Here is a 20254-nt window from a genome sequence, read left to right as displayed (position 1 = left end):
TGGTAGGAATGCAAATTGGTGTAACCACTGTGGAAACCAGTATGAAATTCCTTAAAAAATTAAAACTAGAATTACCACATGATACAGTAATTCCACTACTGGGTATTCACCCAAAGAAAACGAAAACACTAATTCCAAAGAACATATGTACCCCTATGTTTATTGTGTTATTTACAATAGCTGAAATATGGAAACAACCCAAGTGTCCATCCTAGATGAATGGTTAAAGAAGTAGTATATGTACAATGGAATATTACCAAGCCATAAAAAAGAACAAGATCTTGTCATTTGCAAAACATGGATAGACTTAGGGGGTATGATGTTAAGTGAAATGAGTTAGAGAAGTACACTCATATGTGAAATGTAAGAAACAAAGCAAATGAACAAACAAAGAAAAAAAAGACAAACAAAAAATCAGACTTTTAAATACCTCTGGTGGTTGCCAGAGGAGAGGTGGGTGGAAGGATGGGTGAAATGAATCAAGCAGATTAAGAGCACACTTATTGTGACAAGCGCCGAGTAATGCACGGAACTGTTGAATCATTACATTGTACACCTGAAACTAATATAACACTGTATGTTAATTACACATCAATAAAAAATAAATAACAAAAGAAGGATATGCTGAATAAAGTATAATTGACTATTTAAAGCAAAAATAATACATTATAGGGTTTATAAACACCTGCCGATATAATGCATGGCAATAACAGTGGGAAGCACAGGAGAAGGAAAATGAAAGCATATTCTTGTTAGGATATTACCTTATATGTAAAGTAGAAAATTACGTGAAGGTGTAATCTGTGATGAATTGAAAACCCCAGCGCAGCCACTGATAAAGGAAACAAAGAAACTTTAGCAATGAATAGTGTGAGAATTCAAAGACAAAAGAACGGCCATATCAGTGTAAGAAAGAGTGTGATGCGGCTTAGAAAAAACAATAAGAATAACATATTAATATGACACAAAAAGAGAAATAATTAGGACAAGAGTGCTAGGCTTGGTTATACAGAGCTCTGAAGCTTCTCTCACGGAAAGACTGTACAGACAAAACTGAAGGCAAGCGTCAGGTGTAGGAGGGAAATCTCTGATATGTTCCAGGCAAAGGGTTTGATATTACCAATATACAAAGAGCTATTACAAACCAGCAAGCAAATTGTGGGAATTCCAATTTCAAAATGAACAAGATAAAATAGACACTTTATAAAGAGGAAATTATGGGCAAAAATATCCTTATCCTAACTCTATGTGATACGTAAAATGCTGGACTAGACATAGACGTATAGAAACTGTGTCCCCAAATAGAACTTGAGCTTAATTTTGCACATTCAGTGGGGTGTATTTAACGCACGGGATTTTATAATGTGAAGCTTTCATTGATCAGAATAAGGTGGTATTTTATAACTCTTCTACCATTTCCCAGGCAGTCTCACAAAGAAATTATTTATCTATCAAATTAGGAGAGAATATAACTTATAGTTGGAATTATGGCTCATTTTTCAGAGATCAATTCAGTGAATTGTAAGCTGTAACTACATGATTCTATGAATTCACAATCTAGGGGGAAAAGATACTACAAATATTTCATCTAATTGAAAGGTGCACTATATCCCAGAGTGAAGGCATCATGTGAAATTTTAAAAATTAGGGATTAAAAATGAAAAAGTGTGTGCTGCAATAGCTAAAACCTGTTCCACCTTAAATGACAATGTATGCTTGAAGGAGGACTGTTTTCCTTCCCTTCTTATTTCCTGTAGCTTTACTTTCTCCACTTTTGATTGCTAGAGTCATCTTACAGCCATCCAAAAGGATGACCTCTAAAAATATGAGTTGAACCCTCAGCTAGTTGTAAAAAAACACGTTTCTTTGAAATAGGATTCCCATCATTCATGACAGGTTTATAAAACCACTCTTTACATAAACATTATGAAGTTATGATACATGAATTCATACGAACCCATGAGATCACTCTTTCGGGGAACAGCGAAATGTCACATTCAGGAACCTTGCTTCCAAGAGAGACTTCAGATGCACTGTGTTCAGGAAATGGGAATTCTTCCTTAGCAACAACGTCGCATTTTAACTTGCTTCTCCATTTCAGCAACTGAAGTTCATGTTTTAATATCTGCCATGAAAATAACCGGCAAATTCCATGTCATCATTGTGAAGGTTAAATGAGATATGTGTAAAGCACAGCACTCGACACCATGATAGAACCAAATAAACATTCTGTATTATTGTCATCCCTGCTTTGTAAACTGCCTTTGTCCATAGTGGGGTGATATGCTCCAGACCACCAGAGCATTAGAGATCATTCCCATGTGTTGTTAGACATCAGTGGCCTAGGCAGCAACTTCGATGATGTGGTCCAGCCTCCTCTTTTAGATGAAGAAGCCAAAACCCACAGAGTCAAGGTTCTAGTAATGACTGACGGGATATTTGGGGTATGGAAAGGAGGTGGTTAGCACGGAGATAAAAAAGGAGAGGCAGAGGAAAGCATTTGGGGTCTTGCCTGATTTACTGTTACAAGAAGTCCCCATTCTAACGCTGAATACGTTCCTTAAAACTGCATAATCGAGAAAAAACCATAAGGATAAATAAATGTTACACACACACACGAGCCTAAGGAAGGGCACACATTGGAGAAGATTAGTGCATAGAAGTGTTCCCTGCGTTCTCTGCGCAGCACACACCAGCCATGCTCACTTCACCCACTTAAGTGAGAGATTGTTAGGCCAAGAAATCACATAGCTAGAAGTAAATGTTTTCTCTAAACACCCAACTAACTGTACAGTATACATCTACATTATGTGTTATTATTTATATTAATATGTATCAACTATTGCATGCAACACATTATGCTCAGGGTATGGGGATGATTAAGAAAACAATACTGCCTCCAAGATGTTCAGTTCAAGCGGGGTGTGAAAGGGGCAGACTAGTCATGTACGGTTGCATATTTCACCATTAGACAATCAGTGAGTCTTGGGGGGAGCCAGGATTAAAATGCTAGCTTAGTGCACAGTGTCGAAAATCACTGAACAGGGGCGCCTGGGTGGCTCAGTCAGGAAGCATCTGACTCTTGATTTTGGCTCGGGTCTTGATTTCAGGGTCTTGAGATCAAGCCCCACATCAGGCTCCCTGCTCAGTGGGGGGTCTACTTGAGATTCCTTGTCTCTCTCTCCCTCTGCCCATCCTGCCTCCCCCAGTGTGCTCTCTCTTTCTCTCTCAAATAAATCTAAACAGAAAGAAAGAAGGAGGGAAGGAAGGAAAGAAAGAGAAAGAAGGGAATAAGGGAGAAAGAGAAAGAAAGAAAGAAAGAAAGAAAGAAAGAAAGAAAGAAAGAAAGAAAGAAAGAGAGGAAGAGAGGAAGAAAGGGAAAGGGAGGCAGGAAGGACAGACAAGCAAGCACTGAAGAAGCAGACTAAAACAGTGGTTACCTAAAGTGTAACTGTTGAACTGGCAACACTGAACATGAACTAGTAACATTGAATGTGTACTTCACAAATGCTAGAGGACATCCTAGAAGAACACCATGATATCAGTAGGGACAGATTTGCAGAGAGCAAGAACTGTGCTTTATGCATCTCAGTGTCCTCTGTAGACTTTAGCACTGTTTCCAGCATAAATCTTTGTATACCCTCTTGGTACGTGTGTTGTATCATCGCTGTCAGCATCTGAACCCGTTAGCGGTGGGAGGGCATTGATCCTGCCCTCCACTAGGCAACGACTAAAGAGGGAGTTTAATTTCTTATTTTTCTCTTTTTTATTTATCCCGACTTTGTCTTTCAAGACTATTGATAAAACATTACCTATGAAGTAATATAACTAAAAAAAAAATCCACTTTTCTATGTCTGATCCTAATAGTTACTGTGAGTGTTCTAAAACAACATTAAGTAATAAGGTATTAACAGCTTAAGCAAACCAGAAATATTTTTAAGTTTGGAGGAATTTGCTTGGGTCCTCTATTTTAATTGCTTTAATTAAAATGTCCCAGTTAAGAACGATCCTTTAGTTTAGCAATTTAAAGATTTTTATTTATTTATTTGACAGACAGATATCACAAGTAGGCCAAGAAGCAGGCAGAGAGAGAGAGAGAAGTGGGCTCCCTGCTGAGCAGAGCTCCATCCCAGGACCCTGGGACCATGACCTGAGCTGAAGGCAGAGGTTTTAACCCACTGAGCCACCCAGGCACCCCCATGAGTTTAGCAATTTAGTAATTTTTTAAATAATTTATATTAAAATTATAATTTATTATATTGAAGGTTGAAAAAGAATAACAATCTAATCTTATCTAGGACAGAAAAAAATTTATTCAGTTTTTATCATATCAAATGGTTTCTCTTCCATTTTAAATTCTTTTTTTTTTTAAGATTTTATTTATTTTTATTTAACAGACAGAGATCACAAGTAGGCAGAGAGGCAGGCAAAGAGAGAGAGGAAGAAGCAGGTTCCCTGCTGAGCAGAGAGCTGAATGCGGGGCTCGATCCCAGGACCCTAGGACCATGACCTGAGCCAAAGACAGAGGCTTTAACCCCCTGAGCGACCCAGGCACCCCTCTCTTCTATTTTAGACATCTATATCTATCTAAACACTTACTTAAACAAAATTCTTCATTTTTACCAATAATTTTAAATAAAATGTTGAAATGATTTTTTCTCAGTGTTCAGAGTTGAAATGAAATAACAGAATTTATTAGAAAATATTTTTTGTAGCTGAAGGAAAATTTAAATTATTCAATTAAAAGAATAAAGACCCCATCAAAATTATATAATATTGGGGCACCTGGGTGGCTCAGTCCGTTAAGCACCTGTCTTCAGCTCAGTTCATGGCCTCAGGGTCCTGGGATGGAGCCCCACCATCGAGCCGTGCCTCCAGCTCCCCACAGAGCAGGGAGTCTGCTTCTCCTTCTCTCTCTCACTCTTGTCTCTCCACCCGGTTCATGCACACACATGCACGGTCTCTCTCAAATAAATAAGTAAAATATTTTTTAAGTGCCTAATATTTAATATTTTCATACTTCCCAGGCATAGCATTATTATCTGAAGCAACATCAATATAACAACCAAATTCAGTTTCTAAAAAAATTAAGTTTCCAAGATACCATACCAGCTCCTCTTCGTTCTTCTTATACTTATGTTGTGCTTTATCCCTCCACTTGGTTAGGATAGCTAATAGCTTGTAACGGCGGCACATCCTTCGTATCCGCACTAGTGTAACTAAAGAAAAGTCATTAGATTATTGTATATATATAAGGATGTTTCCTAAAAACAATGTTTAATATTCTATCATGTTTATAATATAAACTAATATTGTATCTGGCGGGTTTAGTTTGATTTTAATTATATCTAAAATTAATTACTTTTGGCAGCAGTACATCTTTACTCCTGAAACTTTATTAACCTGTAAACATCACATTTGCCCTTGGAAATTGAGAAATTGCACCCAGGGATGCCTGGGTGGCACAACAGGTTAAGCGTTTTCCTTTAGCTCAGTTCATGATCCCCGGGTCCTGGGATCGAGTCCCACATCAGGCTCCCTGCTCAGCGGGAAGCCTGCTTCTCCCTCTCTCGTTCATGCTTCTCTCTCTCTCAACTCCTCCTCCTTGTGTTCCCTCTCTCGCTGTATCTCTCTGTCAAATAAATAAATAAAATCTTAAAAAAATAAAAATAAAGATGTAATAGATGTAATAACACATCAGGATATATATAGGATACATAACTTTTTCTTTTTCTTTTTTAATATTTTATTTATTTATTTGACAGACAGAGATCACAAGTAGGCCAAGAGGCAGGCAGAGAGAGAGGAAAGGAAGCAAGCTCCCTGCTGGGAAGAGAGCCCGATGTAGGGCTCGATCCCAGGACCCTGGGATCCTGACCTGAGCCGAAGGCAGAGGCTTTAACCCACTGAGCCACCCAGGTGCCCCATAACTTTTCTTTTTTTAATCAAACTGTTCTTTATAAAACCAGAACTCCTAAACTTAATCACAGAAATACAATTATAAGGTAGTATTCTTTTTTTTTTTTAAGATTTTACTTATTTGTTTGGTAGACAGAGATCACAAGTAGGCAGAGAGGCAGGCAGAGAGAGAGAAGAAGGGAAGCAGGCTCCCTGCTGAGCAGAGAGCCCGATGCAGGGCTCGATCCAAGGATCCTGGGATCATGACCTGAGCTGAAGGCAGAGGCTTTAACCCACTGAGCCACCCAGGCGCCACATAAGGTAGTATTCTGATTTAGTTAAATGCCCTATGATTAAATAAATTGTTCCATTTTATGTTTTAACCAAGGGTCCAAAGCTCAAATACAGGGGTCAGGCCAGGAAGGAGGATGACTAAGGCAGGCCCTGGGGACACCAATGAAGAGGGCATTGGCTTCTTTTTTTAAAAAACTCTTTTTTTTTTTTTAAGATTTTGTTTACTTATTTGACAGACCGAGATCACAAATAGGCAGAGAGGCAGGCAGAGGGGGGAAGCAGGCTTCCTGCTGAGCAGAGAGCCCGATGCGATGCGGGGCTCCATCCCAGGAACCAGAGATCATGACCTGAGCTGAAGGCAGAGGCTTTAACCCACTGAGACACCCAGGTGCCCCGAGGGCACTGGCTTCTTAACTGAAGCCAGTTGCTTCCTCTCTGAATTAGAGGCCCATCAATCTTACTTTTAAACCCTCAGAGGGCACCTGGGGGGCATTCAACTCTTGATTACCACTCTGGTTGTGATCTCAGGGTCATGAGATGGAGCCCCACCTCGGGGTATGGAGTCTGCTTGAGATTTTCTCTCTCCCTCTCCCACTTCTCCTCCCCCGCCCCACGCTCCCGTGTGCATGCTCTTGCTCTCTCTCTCTCTTCCTCTCTAAAAAAAGAATTAAAAAAAAAATTTCAGAGGGCTCACTGTGACTGAGGTACCAAGAGTAACTGATCAAGAGGAAATGATTCTCTGATTTGCAACAGCCATAAACCAGTATTTGGTAAGTGGCTAAAATCTGAGCAAAAGGCTGGGGTTCCCTATCCCTGCCTCCAAGATCATGTACATGCCCTCTCTATACTATCAAGGATTTAAGGAAAGGAAAATGCATTTTCTTTGTTTCCTCATGTATCCATTCAGTGAAATATCTCTAAGGAATGGAAAATTCTCTGCAAGAAATAGTCAGTTTGGGTACCTATCATATACCAGCTTTCTCTGAGTAAAAATGATGATCGTAGATCCTATTTATATTTGTACATATATCACACAAATCCATACAGAATTTTTATTTCAAACATGCCTGTTTTCTGTTACAAGAAAACCCTTTGAGACAAATGTCATTTAAATGTAAGACATTTAATTAGTGGCTTTTTGTCACATTTCATGACAGTTCTCTAGACATAATAAAAAATTCTCAGTAAAAACTGCTTAATTTTTTTGTTAAGATTTTTATTTATTTATTTATTTGACGGAGAGAGAGAGAGAGACCACAAGTAGGCAGAGAGGCAGACAGAGCGAGAGGGAGAACCAGGTTCCCCGCTGAGCAGAGAGCCCGGTGCAGGACTCGATCTCAGGATTCTGAGATCATGACCTGAGCTTAAGGCAGAGGCTTAACCCACCGAGCCACCCAGCCACCCGCAAACTGTGTAATTGTTAAATGTGTTGATTCTTTGAATAAGCAATACAAAAACTAACCATTACTATGCAAGGATTTACCTGTAAGTAGTTTTTTTTGACCTTCTGTATAAGAGTGCCAGAGACGAAAGATGTATTTTTGAAGTCTGAAATTGTCATATTCCCTAGCTTTTTCCATCTTTTCAGCCAGTTCATCTTCACTTATAAGAGGTATTGCTATGTCTCTCCATGTGCTATAGGCAGTAAATACAGAAAAATAGTATTTTGATAATATCAGTGGCAATACCTTCCTAATAAATGGAGAGGGAGAAGGAGTAACAATACCTCCTGTATTGCTTCAAATACCACAGAATAGAAAGAAATTGTTCGATTATTGTTACTGTTCTAGCTACTTCTTGTGTTTCCTTTGAGCTTGTACTTCCCTTTGCTATATTTCTAAAACCCAGTAAAGGTCTGAAATTCGGAAGGTATTTTTCATAACCTGTTTTTTTTCAAAACCTATTTAGAGGCAAAACTAGACCTGACCTAAAGTAATTTTACTTCAGGGCGCCTGGGTGGCTCAGCTGGTTGAACATCCAGCTCTAGATTTCTAGCAAAACTAGACCTGACCTAAAGTAATTTTACTTCGGGGCGCCTGGGTGGCTTGGCTGGTTGAACATCCAGCTCTAGATTTCAGCTCTAGATTTCAGCTCAAGTCATGACCTTTGGGTCCTGGGATCAAGCCTCACAACAGGCTCTACACTCAGTAGATTCTCTCTCCTTCTCCCTGCTCCCCTCGCACTCTGTCTCTCTCTCTAAAATAAATAAATAAATCTTAAAAGTAAACAAATAAAAATTAAAAACCTAAAGTAATTTTGCATCAAAAATTCTCTGGACTTGACACATAGCTATTTGTAGTCTTTTTAAAATTTCATTTCATAGACATTTCATTTTATATCCATATATAACATATATAATAGAAATACTAATATGCTGCCACAGATACCACTGAAGATGTTATATAATACATAGAATGTGTAGAAATTACCTCTGTAAAATTTTTTTAAGAAAAAGAATCTAAATTTCGAAACATATCTCCAAGGGTTTCAGATGAAGGGATTGTAGACTTACACTTCGAAAAAAAGCAATACCTTGAAGAAGTAAAGAACGTATTTTAACTAAGTAAATGCTAAATAAAAATAAAAGAAATACAGAATGCAAAATGGTGGAAACATGGTTAAATAGATAAAATCAGAATGGCCAAAAATGAGTTGTTCTTCCAATAGAGAATATTAAGAATAAAAACACAAAGGAATAGGATGCGAAAATCACATTCTTACCAAAAGTGGGTCTTTACTAAATGTCCAGTATAAAAAGTACATGCTTTTATCATCAATTCCGGAGTCATCTAAAGTAAATAAATACATTAAATAGCACACATTAGAAATAAATGGAATGCAGAGGCCAACTCCAGAAGACACAGAGGAAAATGAGAGCAATATTTGCATTGGGCAGTAGGGAGATGGGAACAGATTAGAAGAACTACGTGCCATTTATATATTTTATAACTTTATTGTATATGTCCATTACCTATTTTTTAAACATTAAAATCACAACTTAAAATTTTCTCACTATATTGTATTTACTTTAAAACATTTTAAGTAGATCTATGGTACTATTATTGTCAGGTGTATTGTTAGGAATATAGAGTTGTGGATCTGCTGGTCACCATTAAACTGAAAGAATTTACATTCTCAAGAGTATAAAATGAAATTTTCTTTAAAAAAAAAAAAAAAGCTTGCCTCACCAAACAGTAATAGGAAAGCCACATAAATTAAAATTTTGGAATACGCTGAAAGAGATGCAAATGAATTGATCACTTGCAACTATTCACCATAACATATGTTAACATGTGCAAACAGCTAACTGAGGATTCCTGAAATCATCTGTACCTTCTGTACCTTCTTTAATGAGTAAGATAATATCATACTAACACATTTGTTATATGTACATGGTACTGTGAAGTGCTAATGGTGTTATTTTTTCTCAGGTTATCACCACCTTCTTTGTCAAACATGTGGCCACATCTGTTTTGTTCAAATCTATACCAACTTCCCAGAACTCTGAATTCTGATTTTCAAAGACAGATGTTTTTCTCCTTTGCACACTGCTGTCAATGCTTTGTTGAGTTCACAGATAAAACACACACACACGTTAATCATGGAGCTATTTTAAGCATATAACAAAGGCCCAACAACCCCCTGATATTCTGCCTGATGTTCAATGACATTTGGAAATCGTCAGTTTGATGGCAATTTATATGCAGATTACTCTCGTGGTGAGGGAGATCATAAATCATTGAAGTCATTTTACTAAAATGACAGAATTGTACTAAATTCTGATTTTCATAAGCGAAAGGAATCCAGACAAACAAAGTAGAAATATTGGGGATATCACAGCAAGGTAGAGCTAAAACCAGGAAAGGAAGGAAATGGCAGAAGTAAAGACAAATTTCATCTACAATACGATTTTCTTGCTCTGCCATTAGCCGCTAAATTTCCTAAGATTAAACTTTTTTCTCTAGAAGTTATAACCTGGAAAGAACTATATAAATATCTACAGTAAATGGCATAGTTCATTTAAAAATGAGCATATTACATGATCAAATGAATAAAAACAAAAATTATTCAGCCAGGAACTCTTGAACTCGAGTTTTCTAATAATCAACTCTTTAAATCAGCATAAAAGTGTTTTTTTTCAATTCTATTCTTGAAAGAAGGTAATGTCCTCATGAATCCACACACAGTTTATATTCTGGAAGAGTTTGTCATTCTAATATTCTTTTATCAAGAGTTCATTTCCCTAAGTTCCTTTTTTAAATTTTTTAAAAAGATTTTATTTGAGAGAGAGTGAGAGCAGGAGCAGTGGGAGGGTCAGGAGGGAGAAGCCAGCTCCTCGTTGAACAGGGAAGCCCATATGGGCCTCAATCCCAGGACCCTGAGATCAGGACTTGAGCTGAAGGCAGACCCTTAACCAACAGAGCCATCCAGGCGCCCCTCCTTTCCCTAAATTCTTATTTTAATTTCACATATATTGTTCTCCAAAAAAAACAAAACAAAAACACTAATAGAATGAAAATAGCCACGGTTTTTCCTCATTGTTGGCATCCTCTTGTTTTCTCCAGAGGGAAAATAGCTTTAAGAAAGTGTCACTGGGTGCTCAACAGGGACTCTGCTTCTCCCTCTCCCACTCCTCCCCTGCTGCTGTCCTCTGTCTCTTTCTCAAATAAATAAATTTTTTTTTTTTTAAATAAAGGAGAGAGTGTGTGTGTCAAGGCACTGACCTGCAGCAAAGGCTCAAGCCCAGGAATGCCCCACCCCCACTTGGGGCCACTCATGCATCAGCACCACTGGGGCTCAGCAGCCCCTCTGGCCAGTCTAACCCTCAGACACACGCAGGGACACTCAGTCACATGGTTTTGCTTCCACCGTTCAACATCTTCACTACGCTCCAGCAACGTGCTACTTGAAATATTTGCATTTATTATTATTATTTATTATCATTGTATTATTATTATTTATGCAATATTATTGTTGCAGTATAGTTGACATACAATTTCTATTAGTTCAGGTGTATAACAAAGTGATTTAAAAATTCTCTACATTACTCAGTGCTTACCACAACTAGTGTGGTAAACACCTGTCATCATACAAGATTTTCACAATGATATTGACTAGATTCCTTATGCTGTGCTTTTCATCTCCATGACTTACTAATTTTCTGACTCGGAGCTTATATGTCTTAATTCCCTCTGCCACTTCACATATTCCTACACACCTCACCTCTGTTAACTATCAGTTTTTTCGCTGAATGTATAACTCTGTTTTTTGTTCGTTTGTTTGTTAAACAAAAATAATTTGTTAAATTATTAATTTGTTTTTAAAAATACCATCATTTCGGGTGCCTGGGTGGCTCAGTGGTTGGGCCGCTGCCTTCGGCTCGGGTCATGATCTCGGGGTCCTGGGATCGAGTCCCACATCGGGCTCTCTGCTCGGCGGGGAGCCTGCTTCCTCCTCTCTCTCTCTCTCTGCCTGCCTCTCTGCCTACTTGTGATTTCTCTCTGTCAAATTAAAAAAAAAAAAAAAAAAAAAAAATACCATCATTTCTTCTGGGTTTTTTTGGAGTCCACATGTAAGTGAATTCATATGGCTTTTGTCTTTGTCTAACTTACTTCACTTAGCATAACAGCCTCTCGGTCCATCTGGGTCATCGTAAATAGCAAGATCTCATTCTTTTCAAATGGCTGGATAATATGCCTTCATATATATATGTACCACCATTTATCTTTATCCATTTATCTATTGATGGACACTTGGTTTGCTTCCATATTTTGGCTAGTATAAATAATTCTTCAGTAAACATAGGGGTACACATATCTTTTCAAATTAGTATTTTCATTTTCTTCAAATAATCACAAGTGGAATTAATAGATTACATGGTATTTTTAATTTTTTGCAGAACCTCTGTACTGTTTTCCACATTAGTTGCTCCAATTTACAGTCTCACCAACAGTGCACAGGGCTTCTCTTTTCTTCACATCCTCATCAACACCTGAAATTTCTTGTTTTTTTGATACTAGCCATTCTGACTGGTATGCGGTGATATCTCATTGTGGTTTTGATTTCCATTTCTCTGATGATGAGTGATGTTGAGCATCTTTTCATGCATATGCTGGCCATCTGTATGTCATTTTTGGAAAAATGTGTATTCAGATCCTCTGCCCATTTTTAATTGGAGTATTTGTGTTGTGTCTTTTGGTATTGGGTTGCACAAATTCCTTATATATTTTGGATTTTAAGCCCTATCAGGCATGTCATTTGCAAATATCTTCTCTCCTTCAGGAAGTTACCTCTCCATTTTGTTGTTCGTTTCCTTTGTTATGCAAAACTTTTTATTTTGGTGTACTCCTGGTAGTTTATTTTTGCTTTTACTTCCTTTGCCTGAGAAGACTCCATAAACATGTTGCTAAGGTTATTGTCTAAGAGATTACTGCCTATGTTTTCTCTTAGAAGTTTTATGATTTCAAGTCTCACATTAAGGTTTTTAATCCATTTTGAGTCTATGTTTGTACATGGTGTAAGAAAGTGGTTGGTTCAGTTTCATTCTTTTACATGTAGCTGTTCAGTTTTCCCAAAACCATTTGTTGAGGAGACTGCCTTTTCCCCATTGTACATCCTGCTCTCTATACTATACTTTCATGGTTCATTTCTATAGTTTGTATATTCCTGCCTCCTTTGTCACAGTTTGACAGTATAACTGTGGGTTTATTTATGGACTCTCTATCCTATTCCCTTTATCTATGTGTCTACGTTTGTGCCAGTACCATACTGTTTTGATTGCAATAGCTTTGTAATATATCTTAAAATCTGACATTGTGGTACTTCCAGCTTTGCTCTTTCCCAAGATTGCTTTGGCTATTCAAGGTCTTTTGTGGTTCCATACAAATTTAGTATTACTCCAGTTTTGTTTAAAAAAAAAAATGCTGTTTGTACTTTGATAGAGATTGCATTGACTGTAGATTTCTTTGACTATTATGGACATTTGAAGATTACTTCTTCCAGTCCATGAGCATGGTATGTCTTTCTATCTGTGTCATCTTCAATTTCTTTCATTGATGTCTTGTAGTTTTCAGAGTATAAGTCTTTCACCTCCTGGGTTAAATTTATTTATAGGTTGTTTATTCTTTTGATGCAATTGTAATTAGAGTTGTTTTATTATTATTATTATTTCTCTTTCTGCTACTGTGTTAATATACTGTATATACAAATGCAACAGATTTCTCTATATCAATTTTCTATCCTGCAACTTTAGTGAATTCATTTATTAATCCTAATATTGTTTTGGTGGAGTCCTGTGGTTTTCTACATATAGTATGATGGCATCTGCAAACAGTGACAGTTTAACTTCTTCCTCACCAATTTGGATGCCTTTTATTTCTTTCTCTAGTCTGATTGCTGTGGCTAGGACTTTCAGTACTTTGCTGAATAAAAGTAGTGAAAGTAGATATCTTTTCTCTTTCCTGATCTTAGAGAATTGGCTTTCAGTTTTCACCACTGAGTATGTAGCTGTGGGTTTTTCATATACAGCCTTTATTATGTTGAGGGATGTTTCCTGTATACCCAGTTTGTTGACAGTTTTATAATAAATAGATATGTATTTTGTCAAATACTTTTGCATCTATTGAGATAATCATGTGGTTTTTATCCTTCTTCTTGTTAATGTGATGCATCATTATTTATTTGTTTATTTATTTATTTGACAGACAGGGATCACAAGTAGGCAAAGAGATAGGCAGAGAGAGAGAGGAGGAAGCAGGCTCCCCGCTGAGCAGAGAGCTCGATGTGGGGCTCCATCCCAGGACTCTGGGACCTGAGCCGAAGGCAGAGGCTTTAACCCACTGAGCCCACCAGGCACCCCTGTGATGCATCATTTTGATTGATTTGCTAAGATTGCATCCCTGGAATAAATCCCACTTGATTGTAGTGATCTATCCCTTGAATGTAAGATTGAATTAGGTTTGCTAATATTTTGTTAAGGACTTTTGCATGTATGTTCCCCAGGAATATTGGCCTGTAGTTTTCTCTTTTTGCAGTGTCTTTGTCTGGTTTTGGTATCAGATTAATGTTGGTCTCATAGAATGAATTTAAAGCATTCTTTCTTTTTCTACTTTCTGGAATAGTTTGAGAAGGATAGGTATTAAGTCTTCTCTAAATGTGTGGTAGTATTCACCTAAAAAGCCACTAGTCCTGGACTTCCATTAGTTGAGAGTTTTGGGGTAATTGATTCAATTCAATTTCATTACTAGTACTTAGTCTATTCAAGTTTGCTATTATTTTCTGATTCAGTTTTGGGAGGTTGTATGTTTCTAGGAATTTGTCCATTTCTTCCAAATTGTCCAATATTTTGGCATATAATTTTCATAATATTCTCTTATATCCTTCATATTTCTGTGATGTTTGTTATTTCTCCTTTCATTTCTAAAAATATTTACTTGCATCCTCTTTTTTTCTTAATGAAACTTGCTAAAGGTTGATCAGTTTTGTTTAGCTAGTCAAAGAACCAGCTCTTGCATTCATTGATCTTTTCTATTGATTTTTTTTTTACTCTCTCTCTCATTTATTTCTGTTCAAATCTTTATTATTTCTTCCTTCTACTAATTTGGACTTTGGTTTTGTTAGTCTTCTTTTTTTGTTGTTCTTTTCGGTATAAAGTTAGGTTGTTTATTTAAGATTTTTCTTGTTTCTTGAGGTAGGTCTATATTATTGTAAATTTTTCTCTTGGAACTACTTTTGGTGTATCCCAAAGATTTTGCACCATTGTTTTTCCATTTTCGTTTGTCTCTATGTATTTTTTTTATTTTGGGGTTTTTTTTTTAAGATTTTATTTATTTATTTGACAGAGAGATCACAAGTAGGCAGAGAGGCAGGTGGGGGAGGGTGGGAAGCAGGCTCCTCGCTGAGCAGAGAGCCCAGTCTGGGGCTGGTTCCCAGGACCCTGGAATCATGACCTGAGCCGAAGGCAGAGGCTTTAACCCACTGAGCCACCCAGGCACCCCTATTTTTTTATTTCTAATTTGATTTCTTCTTTGACCTATTGCTTCTTTAGAAACACAATGTTTAGCCTCCATGTGTTTGTGTTTTTTCCAGGTTTTCTTTTCTTGTAACAGACTTCTAGTTTCATATCATTGTGATTAGAAAAGATGCTTGATATGATTTCAATCTTCTTAAACTTATTAAAGTGGCATATTATCTATCCTAGAGAATGTCCCATGTGTTTTTGAAAAGAATGTGTATTCTGTTGTTTTTGGTTGAAATGTTCTGTGTTTATCTCTTGAGTTCATCTGGTTTAATGTATTGGTTAGAGCCACTGTTTCCTTATGGATTTTTCTGTCTGGATGATCTATCAATTAATGTATGTGAGGTGTTAAATTCCCCTAATATTACTGGCAATCTCCCTTTATGTCTGTTAATGTTTGCTTTATGTATTTAGTATTTATGTATGTTGTGTGCATAATATTTACAATAGCATTCCCTGGTTAGATTGATCCTTTTAGCGTTGTGTAAAGCCCCTCTTTTTGTTGTTGTTGTTCTTCTTATTGTTCTTGTTGTTGTTGCAGTATTAGTTTAAAGTCTATTTTGTCTGATACAAGTGTTGCGACCTGCTTTTTATTTTGTTTTGTTTTTCACTTCCATTTGCATGGAATATCTTTTTACGGCCCTTTACTTTCCATGGGTATATATCTTTAGGTCTAAACTGAATCTTTTGTAGGCAGAATATTGAGGGATCCTATTTTTTTATCCATTTGGTTGCACTATTTTTTTATTAATTGGTGCATTAATCCATTTACATTTAAAGTGATTATTGATAGGTATGTACTTATTACCATTTTGTTAATTGTTTTCTAGTTGTGTTTGTAGTTATTCTCTATTCCTCTCTTCTCTTGCTTTCTTTCCTTATGGTTTGATGTCTTTCTTTAGTGTTATACTTGGATTCTTTTCTCTTTACTTTTTGTGTATCTATTACAGACTGTTGATTTGTGGTTACCACGAGGTTCATATAAAGCACTGTATGCATATAACAGTCTATAGGAAGTCTATAGGAGGCTTAAGTTTGAACACGTTCTGAAAGCACTGAATTTTTACTCCCCCATTCACGTTTTATGCATCTCACATCATATTTTACATCTTTTTACTTTGTGTATTCCCTGACTAATTATAGATATAATTGATCTTACTACTTTTGTGTTTTAACTCCATATTGGCTTTATAAATAATTAATCTACTATCTTTATTATATGTTTCTTTTACTAGTGAAATTTTTTCCTTTCCTAATTTTCTTACTTCTAGGCATGGTCTTTTCTTTCTAAGTAAAGAATTCCATTTAACATTTCTTGTAAGAGTGGTTTAGTGGTGATGAACTCCTCTAAGTTTTATTTAGCTAGGTAGCTTTTAACTCACTTTCAATCGAATGATAATTTTGCCAGGTAGAGTATTCTCGGTTGTAGTGTTTTTCCTTCAGCACTTAGAATATTTCATGCTATTTTTTTCTGACCTACAAAGTTTCTGCTAAAAAATCAGCTGTTAACCTTATGGATTGTTTCTGGCATGTAATTGATTTCTCCTTCTATATTTGAGGTTTTCTTTTCACTTTTACATTTTGCCATTTTAATTATTATGTGTCTTCGTGTGGAATTCTTTGGGTTCATCTTCTTTGAGGATCTCTTTGCCTCCTGGACCTGGATGTCTATTGCCTTCCCCCAGGTTAGGTAAGTTGCAGCTATTATTTCTTCAAATAAATTTTTTACCCCTTTCTTTCTTCTCTTTCTGGGATCCCTATAATGTAAATGTAGTTATATTTGATGATGTTGCAGAGGTCTCTTAACTTATTTGCATCTCTATTATTCTTTTTCTTTTTGCTATTCAGCTTTGTTCCTTCCCACTACCCAGTCCTCTGTTGACTGGGTTCCTGATCCTTATCATCTTTATTTTTATTTTTATTTTTTTGGAAAGGGAGAGCATGAGTTGGGGGGAGGGACAGAGGGAGAGAGAGAATCTTAAGGTGGCTCCATGACCAGCAAAAGCCCCAATATAGGGCTTGATCCTATGACCCTGAGATCATGACCTAAGCCAAAATCTAGAGTCAGACACTTAACGAACTGAGCCACCCAGGTGCCCCATTGACCCATTTTTCTGCATCATTTAATCTGATGTTGATTCCCTCTAGTGTGTTTTTCATCTCAATTATTATGTAATTCAGCTCCGACTGGTTTTTGTATTTCTTATCTCTGTTGAAGTCCTCATTGAGTTTACTCACTCTTCTGTCCAGTCCAGTAAGTATCTTATGATCATTATTTTGGTCTTTATTAAGTGTATTGCTTATCTCATGTTGTTTAGCTCTTTTTCTGTGATTTTTGTCTTCTTATTTCATTTGGGACATGTACCTCCATCTCCCCCATTTTGTCTAACTCTCTGTATCTGTTTCTATGTATTAAGTAGTTCAGCTATGTCTCCTGGTCTTGAAAGTTGTGGTCCTATGGTGCAGTCCTATGGTGCATGGTATTGCAGTTCCCCCTATACACCAGAACCAAGTGTTCCAGGGGTGTCCCCTGTATAGGCTGCATGTGTCTTCCTATTGCTATGGACACACTGGTGAGTCAGACTGGTCCTCAGCCTGGATCTCTGCGATTAGTTTCTGTGATAGCTGTGGACGCACTGACAAGCAGGTCTTGTTTCTTATGCAGCCAACTCAAAGGCCCTGCTGAAGAAATGGCTGAGCTGATGGGCTGGTGTGTGGCATTATCTCCCCATGTCTACAGGGCAAGAGTCACTTTGGAGAGGGACTGGTTCTAGCCAGTACTGCCTGCCAGGTATGACAGAGTTGGAGCCACTTTGAAGGAACACCTCCCAAGGTAGGTGGATTGGATAGTGTGGGGCTAAAAGAGAATGCCAGGGCAGCAGTCCTAGTAATCAAGAGATGGAGAGCATTAGAATAGGCTCCCCCAAGCAGGCAGCTATCTAGGCTGGGGGAGGGCAAGAAAAATGGCTCCCCCTAGCGCTTTTGCTCCCAAAGAACTCTCCCGTAGATCCCTGCCCTTCCAACACATGCCCTAAAGTTAGTCAATAAATCTCCTTCATATATATCCCAAGCACTTTTCAAATTTCTGTAACTGGGGGCACCTGGGTGGCTCAGTGGGTTAAAGCCTCTGCCTTCAGCTCAGGTCATGATCCATGGTACTACGATCGAGCCCCACATCAGCCTCTTGCTCAGTGGGGAGTCTGCTTCCTCCTCTCTCTCTGCCTGCCTCTCTGCCTACTTGTGATCTCTGTCTGTCAAATAAATAAATAAAATCTTAAAAAAAAAAATTTCTGTAACTGTGCTGTGTTTCCACAGAGTCATTTAGTATCCTGGATCTTTAAGGGTAGAGACTTGGTTTCCTATCACCACCCCCCCAAGCTCTCTTAGAGCTAAGCCAGCCCTGCTGATTTTTAAAGCTCCCAGAGTTAAGTCCCACTGATTTTCAAAGCCAGGTGTTATGGGGACTCATCTTCCCAGTGTGGGTCGCCAGGGCCAGTGGTGCCTGGTGTGGGGTCTGATCCCCTCACTCCTCCATGCTTCTGGAGTCCCTCCCATTTGTGGTTCATTTGGTTCTCTTCTCAAGAGTTTGGTTCTTGACCACATCTCTACCCCTCCTAACCTTTTTGATGTGGACTTCTCTCTGCAAGATATGATCTGCCAGTCTTCAGCTTATTTTCAAAGTTAGTTGCAATATATGTAGCAGCTATTGACTCGGTGTGTGATGAGCTCAGGGTCCTGCTGTTCCACCATCTTCCCCACTGCCCTCTATTCTTGATAGCAGCTGTATATTAGTTAGCTGCTAGTGATTAGAAAATATTCTTTCTCTCACTTTTTTATTCCAGCTGATAGGATTGCACGGAGTAGGAGCTCAACAAATATGTATGGACTGAATTCCTTGGAAATTACCAATTCTCTGCCATCTGGCTTCTAAAAATGGAGATTAAAGGATTCAGGCAATGACCATGCAGAAGTTGCTGGATAAAAAGCAAGTTGGCATTGATATAAAGGGCCTCACAGTGAGCGCTCTGTTTCCAGGCTGTAACAGACCACTCTCCCCAATTTTCCAGAAGGACTGCTACACACAGACTGAGTGATAACTGAAGAGAAGGAGAAGGAGAGAAAGGTGCATCTTTATATAATTTCTGAGAATCCAGTAATATTATAAGATTAGTTATGAGTCTGGAAATAAAAGGAAAAATTCTGCCATGGGGGATGGTTTCTAAAGTTAGAGTGGGAACATCTCAATAACGAATTAATTGCAAAAGAATTTTGTCAGCATTTAGTTAGAATGTGACACTGCTCTTTTCTTTTAGACTGGTGGCCCCTTCTCCAGAGGCCAATTAGAATCTCCTGTGAACCTCTGTAAACTGCTCATGCTCATTCCCCACCTCTTTAGGAATTATCACTGTGGTGAGTTGCTATTACTACTGAGAATATGTCTTATCCCTTGTGCTATGGCCCTCTGTTTTAAACTGAGTTCCAACAGCATACAATATGATTCAAGGAAAATAACTCAACCTAACACCCTAGTTTCAGGGAAACATTTTTATAGTTTGGAAGAAAAATAAAATCACAATAGTAATCTCTTTTTTAAAATATGCTACCTGTAGCATATTACAACTCAGCCTTAAAAATATCTTATTAAGGGACGCCTGGGTGGCTCAGTTGGTTAAGCAGCTGCCTTCGACTCAGGTCATGGTCCCAGCGTCCTGGGATCGAGTCCCGCATCGGGCTCCTTGCTCCGCGGGGAACCTGCTTCTCCCTCTGACTCTGCCTTCCACTCTATCTGCCTGTGCTCACTCTCGCTCGCTCTCTCTCTCTGACAAATAAATAAATAAATAAATCTTTAAAAAAAAAAATATCTTATTAAAAAAATTTCAAACTTTCAGAGAATTAGAATGAATACTTAATAACCATAGTCTACATTTAACATTGTCAACAATGTTTTTGAAGTATATAAAGTATACAAGCCAAATTTTTTAGTACCTATTTCTAAAATATAACCACATTTTCTTCACAACCACAACTGTGTTATCCCAACTGAG

At 37.7% G+C, this 20254-nt stretch overlaps 1 protein-coding gene across 1 annotated transcript in view; it reads right to left on the bottom strand.

Moving 5' to 3' along the window:
• The window catches only part of FBXL13 (F-box and leucine rich repeat protein 13), a 248616-nt gene that overhangs the window by 203964 nt on the left and 24398 nt on the right, over positions 1-20254 (bottom strand). The window contains exons 4-7 of the mRNA XM_059170911.1: positions 8915-8982; positions 7677-7828; positions 5111-5220; positions 1958-2125 (exon numbers count right to left, since the gene is read on the bottom strand). Of these exons, the coding sequence (XP_059026894.1) occupies positions 1958-2125; positions 5111-5220; positions 7677-7828; positions 8915-8982 (498 nt within the window). The remainder of the gene's footprint in view (positions 1-1957; positions 2126-5110; positions 5221-7676; positions 7829-8914; positions 8983-20254) is intronic.

The sequence above is a fragment of the Mustela lutreola genome, chromosome 4 (genome assembly GCF_030435805.1).
Source record: "Mustela lutreola isolate mMusLut2 chromosome 4, mMusLut2.pri, whole genome shotgun sequence".
Classification (NCBI taxonomy): Eukaryota; Metazoa; Chordata; class Mammalia; order Carnivora; family Mustelidae; genus Mustela; species Mustela lutreola.
Note: the sequence above shows the minus strand (reverse complement) of the source record. Positions and strands in the feature narration are given on the sequence as shown.